The sequence below is a fragment of the Salvia miltiorrhiza genome, chromosome 4 (genome assembly GCF_028751815.1).
Source record: "Salvia miltiorrhiza cultivar Shanhuang (shh) chromosome 4, IMPLAD_Smil_shh, whole genome shotgun sequence".
In the NCBI taxonomy this organism is placed as follows: domain Eukaryota; kingdom Viridiplantae; phylum Streptophyta; class Magnoliopsida; order Lamiales; family Lamiaceae; genus Salvia; species Salvia miltiorrhiza.
Window position 1 is genome coordinate 49,252,332 of NC_080390.1, and position 7,950 is coordinate 49,260,281.

The 7,950-nt window shown below is 37.9% G+C and overlaps 1 protein-coding gene across 1 annotated transcript; it reads right to left on the reverse strand.

Annotated features, from left to right (window-relative positions):
- Positions 1-4,323: 4,323 nt before the first annotated feature.
- LOC131020152 (11S globulin seed storage protein 1-like) lies at positions 4,324-7,383 on the reverse strand. Its single transcript, XM_057948841.1, has 4 exons — positions 7,047-7,383; positions 5,942-6,204; positions 5,474-5,766; positions 4,324-5,008 (listed from the first exon to the last, which is right to left on the reverse strand). Exons 1-4 carry the CDS (start codon positions 7,381-7,383, stop codon positions 4,465-4,467), a joined length of 1,437 nt encoding a protein of 478 aa, XP_057804824.1. The 3' UTR covers positions 4,324-4,464.
- Positions 7,384-7,950: the final 567 nt, after the last annotated feature.

The following is a 7,950-nucleotide window of genomic DNA, read 5'->3' on the forward strand; positions in this document are numbered from 1 at the left end:
ATAGTATAGATAGATATAGATCTAGATTAGAGATATAAATGAGTTTTTACCGCCCAATTAATGTTCTTATAAAAGAACAAATGTGATCCATGTATATATATATATATATATATATATGAATGAGATCATATAGATCCCAATGCTTATAATAGATCCCTAGATCCAAATCTTGACCACACATTTATGACATGTGGCGCATCAAGATGGTGACACGTGGCAAGGATTCCAAGGCAAAATCTGGAGGGGTAAAATTGGAATGTAATTTTCGGATTTAATAATTAAAAAAATATACTCCCTCCGTCCGCCAAAAGTATTCCACTTTGGCCGGGCACGGAGTTTAATAAAATGTGTGATGATGTTGATGTAGTGGAGAAAGGGTCCCACCACTTTATGAGATGTGTGGTTGAGATTGAATTTGAGATGGGTTTTTTGTAAATAAAGAGTGTTTGTAAGGATAAAATATAAAGGTGGATGGTGGGACCATGACTTAAAAAGGAAAGTGGAATACTTTTTGCGGACGCCAAATATAGTAATTGTGGAATACTTTTGGCGGACGGAGGAAGTATATTTTTTTTAGATTTTCTCAAAATAGATATATTTTAGATGCATATAGTTTCACACAAAGATGCATAAAGTTTTCACATGAAATGCATAACTTTGAACAGAAAAATGCATTTAATTTTTCCAATTTTGGTATTTTCACCACCCCACCCCATGGCCCATACCACCCCCCAATCCAGCCCACACCACCCCCCAACCCTCCCCATTACCACCCCCCAAAAATAGGCATGTTTCACATGCATATAAAATCAAACAAAAATGCATAAAGTTTTCACATAAAAATGCATTAAATTATACAAAAAATGCATTTCATTTTAATAAATCTGGTAGTTTCGCCACCCCACCCCTGCCCCTGCCCCCCCCCCCCCCCCCCCCCCCCAAAAAAATTTTTTTTTTTTTTTTTCAAAAACTGATTTTCTGATTGCTGGCCCACCCCCACCCCCCATCCCCCACCCCCCCCCCCAAATTTTTTTTATTTTTTTCAAAACTGATTTTCAAAAAAAATTTTATGGGGGGGTGGGGGGGTGGGGGGTAGGGGTGGGTCAGTGGTCAGAAAATCAGTTTTTTTTAAAAAAGAAAAAATTTTTTTGGGGGAGTGGGGGGTGGGGGGTAGGGGGTGGGTGGGGGGGTAGGGGGTGTGGGGGGTGGGGTTGGGGTGGGGTGAAATCTTATGCATTTTTATATGAAACTTTATGCATTTTTATATGAAAGTTCATGCATTCTCGTATGAAACTTTATGCATCTAAAATATACGTATTTTGAGAAAATCTAATTTTTTTTTTTTTTCGAAAATTACATTCCAATTTTACCCCTCTCCAGATTTTGCCTTGAAATGTCTTGCCACGTGTCACCATCTTGATGCGCCACATGTCATAAATGTGTGGTCTAGATTTGGATCTACGGATCTATTATAAGCATAGGGATCCACTGGAACCCAACCATATATATATATATATATATATATATATATATATATAGGGGGCGGTTATTCAATAAACCACCCTTATTTTAAGAATTACGAACCAGCAAAAATGCATGAATTTTATGTATAACACGCATGAATAAACTGTATAAAGGCATGAATTGCGAAAAATAATTTTTTTCTACCTTTGGGATTCGAACTCAGGACCATGAATTTATCCAACAAGGTGATGAATCAACCGTAGATCTTGATGATCTAAGGGCTGAAAATGGTTCCTAATTTATATTTTAAGAAGTGTTCTTATTTTAGTCTTTCCCTATATATATATATATATATATATATATATATATATATATATATAGGGTGTGGTTCTAGAGAGAACTACATTATTTGTGAGAACGGGAGAACCATCAAATGTAATGCATTCATTGTAAAAATTAATGCATTCGCTGTTAAAATTAATGCACTCAAAAAAATAAAAAAAAATTGCTCCCTTCAGGATTCGAACCCAGGATCTGCATTCATCCAACAAGATGATGTATCCACCGTAGATCTTGATGATCGAATGGCTAAAAATGGTTCTCCGTTCTTTTTTTATTTATGGTTCTTTCCTGAACCTCTCCCTATATATATATATATATATATATATATATATGGGAGGACTACAGTAAAAACACTTCTTAAAATATAAATATAAACGTTTTTTAATGTACGAATTTTATCCAATAGGGTTACGAATTCATCCAACATGGTTATGAATTGTGAAAAATAAATTTTTGTTATCTTTGGGATTCGAACCTAGGACCACGAATTCATCCAAAATGGTTACGAATCAACTGTAGATCTTGATGATCTAAGGGCTGAAAATCATTTATATTTTATACACTTAAGAGTGTTTTTATTCTAGCCCTCCCCTATATATATATATTTAAACGACAATAATAAAAATTAACATGTGGTTTGGATGATCTCCTCGATCTTTTTTCTGCCGTTTGGTGCGCTAGCGGCAGGGATTGGGGTGGTTGGCTTCCTTTGGTGGAGTTGAGCTCGGTCCAAATCTTTTTAGATGTTGAGTGGGCGACGGGTTACTACTACAACAAAAATGACCTATAACTACACCCTTTTTATGACACTATTGGAAATATGTCATGATAAATGCTCTATTACGACAACATGCTTTATATATTGATAAATGGTAACACTATTATGACATAAAAATGTTTGTGTGGAAATAGTTGGTCAATTAAGACATTGCAGCACGTCCCATGAATCATAGTATAAGATATACGCCCTTCATTCTTTTAAATTAATCAACGAAAAATAATGATGAAAAAGAAAAATGTAAAACATATTGAACAAAAGTTCCAAGGCGCGAACTCTCCCACCAAAATTTATCATCTTAATTTTTATTTTTATTTTTTTATAGAAAAAACTGCTCATGCTATGCCTCTATTTTCCCAAAGCAACGAGTTAAAGGTTTTCTTCACTCTTCAATTTCACTACCAACACAATGAAAACTTCCCCAAATTTTTGTGAAATCGATTATCTCCACACCGATAAATTCTATAATTTCAGCCCCTCCATTACATAACTAGATATAGAAACTAGTGAAAGGGCAAAGGGTTTCTGCTTTGAACAAGGCAAGGGGATCAAAGGGCGGAGTTGTTCAGATCGAAACTCATTCGACGATCAGCGATTCAGTTGTCGACGATGATGAGGAAACGGTAGGCGGTGGAGGTAATCAGTTTTACCGCCGGTGTTGGCTATGGAAGGGGCAGAACAACTATAGGTGTTCGACAACTTCAGTCGCAATAGATTCGATTGACTTCTCGTTCGCTACATTCTAAGTGGTATCGATGGAATTATCCCTTTTAATTTCATTTTCTCCTGATAAATTTTTTGCTTATACTCTGCTGATAATCTTTCATGCCATGAAGACTAAGATCTAAATAGAATTAAATTATTAATGTGTCGTGTATTCGTTTTGTCCTTTTAATTTTTGTAAGTTTCTATATGTTCTTGTTGTGATTATTGTCATACTTTGTATCTATAGCTATGAAAAGATAAATCAGCAATTTTACTTTTCATCAGAGTATATGTTCTAACTGGCAGGACAGGATATTTGGTTTTACTTTATCAATTGCATGTTTTTCCTTGTTTTTATAAACAGATGAAAGTAGTAACAAGACTTCATTTTGCATAGACGAAAGTAGTAATGAAACTACAATTTGAATTTTCTGGGCAGAGCACTTTTTCTTTCTTGCTTTTCTTTTCCTTTTTTTTTTGGTGTGTTTCTAGTTCTATTTTAATTTGAGCTTTTAATACAGCCCTGAGAATGCTTTAAAGGGAAGTTTGATTTAGTGGATAAGATAGATAAGAATGGTATGAGTAGAGGATGTTTAAATAATCCATCCAACTTCGAGGCGATAAATAAGCAAAGAGCATCATATCAAATTATCAATTAATGCATCATATCATATAACATTAAAACAAAGTTTCAATTTGCATCACAATTAGAATCTTACAAGTTCTAGCATTATTAAGCATAACTTTTATATCCTTGTTTTCTTCTTTCTATCATCTTTTTCTCCTTTTCTTTTAGGGGCACGTTCTCGTTGATGGAAAAGAGTGGAAAACATATATTTTCACCATTTTCCCCCACTTTTTACAAGTTTTATAGGGTAGAAATATATATTTTCACATGTTTCACATCTTTTACTCCTTTTGCATTAATTAAAAAGAGTGTGTGGCTTTATTTTTATTTTTTATATTAACTAATGGCAAAGATTTATCTTCATTATTTTAAAGTGGTTTTATTATCAAGTTATGTAAAAATTAAAATCGCGAAATCACCATTCTTCTCTAATTTCAGTAACATTCTTTTATTGCGCTACTATAGTTCAACAAAACTCGTTAATTCACACATTTCCACAACGAGGAGATGCATCTTTTATTGCCACAAAATTTCACTACACCCAGATTTATGCATATCTCTGCGATGGGCTAAAAAGAGTGGATTCTTCCCTCCCAAACTTCAAGCTCTTAGCTTCGTCTCTCGAAATGCCGAAGGCATTCATCAGAACCTCGTTCGGCATTGCTCGGATGGCCGAGAGCCGGCCGGCGAGCTGGGCGTTCATGGCGTTGTCGTTGGTCTTGAACGCGATCCACTCGAATCCTTCCTGGCTAGCCTTCTTCACGACTACGAAGTTTTGTGGGACGATCAAGAGCTGCCCCTCGCTCACTTCTCCGTCGAAGACGGATCTCCCTTGGGTTCCGACCACTTGAACTCGGGCGCTTCCTCGGGTCACGTACATGGCGGAGTGGGCGTTCGTGCACCATTGGGGCGCGACAACGGCGTTCTTGTAGAGGATCCCTCGTTGCGCGCTGAGCTGGACGTAGTTGAGGATGGGGAGGGACTGGCTGTTGACGTTGCTGATGCGGCCGCCGCGTGGGTTGTAGAGATCGGCGCTTGTCGGGTGGTCCAAGTTCCTCTTGATTTTGTATGAGCAGAAGGTTTCTTCTAACCTGAGGTACCCAAAGTCTCTCTTTAATCAGATGATTGTGGCTATAGTTTTTAATTACTCTTTTGGAGCTTAAAACATTTTTAGCTCATTATCTTAGGACAATTTGTAAATTTTTTTCTTTTTTAGAATTTATAGAATTTGATCATTTTATTTTAGATTTGGGTGTCTAGGGGTCACATTTGGGCCTAATTCGATATCCGTGAGCCATATTAAAAGCAAAATAGCTTGATATGTCCCAAATATGGCCCACGAACATTGAATTGTGAAATAAAATGGTCCCAATTCTACCTGTCCAAAAAAATTGACTTATTTTTGGAAACTGTCCTAAGATAATATAACCTAAACAAATTTTAAACTGTTAATTTTTGTACTAATAGTTTGATTAATCTGATTGCAAAAATTCTTTATAATAAATTTGTTCATCAATTTCCTAACAAATATATATGTATCTTGTATCTCTAATTACCCGTTATAGTAGCCTCGTCGTCGGTCTTGACGCTCCTCGTCCTCGCTTTCCCACTCCGGGAGCACCATCCTCAGTTTCTCGGCTCGGACAATGATGCCTCGCTCATCCTCCCGACCCTGCAGCTTCCTCATTAGCTCGGGATCGGCATTGAATGCTTCCGCTAGAAGCTCCTCGTCGAAGCCATAGAATACGTTTCGTGTTTCTTGCGCTTCTTTTTCGCCTCTCCTCCTCATGTATCTTCCCTCTCCCTGCGGCCTATCGATGGATTCTGGGTTTCCGGCAAGGAGGAATTTCTGCAACAAAATATCATACATATATATTATTCTCAAATAAGAAAAGACCATAATTTTGAAATAGGTACCAATATAATGATAAGGCCATAATTTTTAGAGACGGAGGAAATATTATTTTATTTATAATTATAAAATGAAGATTCTATTTTTTTCCCTTAATTAATTAGTATCTTACTCTGAATTTGAAATCAAGCTGGTTGTTGTCATTGCCAATGTCCATCATCGACACGTAGGTCAATGGGGCGTCTCCGTCGTTGTAAACGAAGGTGGTGATACCCTCCGGCAAGGCGATGACGTCGCCGCGGCGGAACCTCCTGAGTTTCTGGTGGCGGTCGCCCCTCCGGCCTTCCTCTCCGGAGTAGCGCGAGCTCGATCCCGACTCCTCGGATTCATAAGTCTCCGCACATCCCGGAATCACAGTCCCCAAAATTCCGCTACCTGCAAATTTCAATGCATAATATAAATAACCAGAAACTACTAATCAAAATCGGAATTAATTTCAAGAAGAATAGTAGTGTAAATGTAAAAAAATTACAAAAAATTACAAATATAATTTATACTTAAAAAATTATTTTTAAAGTATATATAGTCCGAATTTTGATTCTAAGGAGTAATTTTTTAGCCTAATTTCAAAAAATTACAAATACTCCCTCCGTCCATGAAAGAACTTCCTAGGAGGGAGTGACACGGGTTTTAAGAAAAAATATTGTTGATTGTATTGAGAGTGGATAAAAGGTAGTTGAGTGTATCGGAAGTGGTGAAAATGTGTTATAATATTGAGAGTTGTGAAAAGTGAAAAGTATGAGGATTATAAGTGGTGGGGTATAGTCCAAAAATAGATAAGAAGTTCTTTCGCGAACGGATGGAGTATAATTTATACTGATCTACGTTGTTCACACTCTTAATACATCAAAATAGAGACTATAGCTTCCATCACGACCCGAAATAGGAATGTAAATGTAAAAGATGGAAGCTATATATAGTCCTTATTTTCAAATTCAATAACATATAGTCTTCTTTTTAAAAAAGACTAAAAATTACGGTCATGTTTTAACAATTAGCTCATTACACGTGTGTCCACATTCAAATCTAAGACTTGAGACCTTTAGCCTTAGACATAAATCACACTACCACTAAACCAATACACACAAATATTTTCTGCTTGGAAGAAACATGTATCTAATTTTTCAAATTCACGCTAAAAAATTATAGGATAAAAAATTAAGGTTAATTTAAGATTATGCCTTAAAAAATCAATATCAAGATTAAAAAAAAATCACCTTCGACGATGAAGGTGAGCCTGGGGGCGTTGGTGTAGAAGGGAAGCACGAGACCCTTGGGCTGCACTTGGTGGCGGACGAACTCGATGCCGGCGCACTCGAATTCGTCGTTGGAGGCGTCCCAGTACTCGCTGACGCCGGCCTCCGACTGGAAGCGGAAGGTGGGCTCGCGGGCGGAGAGCTGCTGGATTTGGCATTGGGTCTTGGCGCGGAAGCGGTGCTGCTGCTGTGACCGCATGCTCTGCCAGAACTGCTGCTGCTGCTGCTGAGCAAGGCAGCCATGGAAGAGGAAGAGGAGGCTCACGCAGAGAGAGAGGGAGATAGCTATGTTAGCCATGGCTGCGAGAGAGAGAGAGGTGTATTTGTGTGTTGATGGAAGTGAGAAGAGAGGGGGATTTATATACAAGTGGGGAGGGGAGGTGAGGCTCGACACGTGTGAATGCGTGTGCTTGTTTTTTATGCATGCATGGTTGATGACTATATTTCCCATTTTCGCTATGTGGCATTCATGCATGCATGATTTACAGATTTTTTTTTTCTTTGATTTTTGATGGTATCATATGATTTATTCATATATATACTCTTGTATATATAATGCACAGGAGTTTGTTTGCAGGTTAAAATTTTAACCTGCGGCGGTGACGCGTCTGCTCGCGATTCCTGCTATTGCGGCGTCTGATCGTTGAATCGCCTCGCGCCGGACTGATTGAGGCAGGGGAAGAGGATTCGCCAGATCGACAACGTAGCCTGATATTTCGGAACCACGGCGGCGACGAGTTCAGATTTAAGAGGAAGAGTTGGGGCTTTCTTTTTTCCGTCGATTTTTGAGAGATGAGGGTAGGCCTGAGGCTTAGAACGGCGGTTGTCGGGTCGAGAAGACCCAAACCCCAATCCCTCATAATTT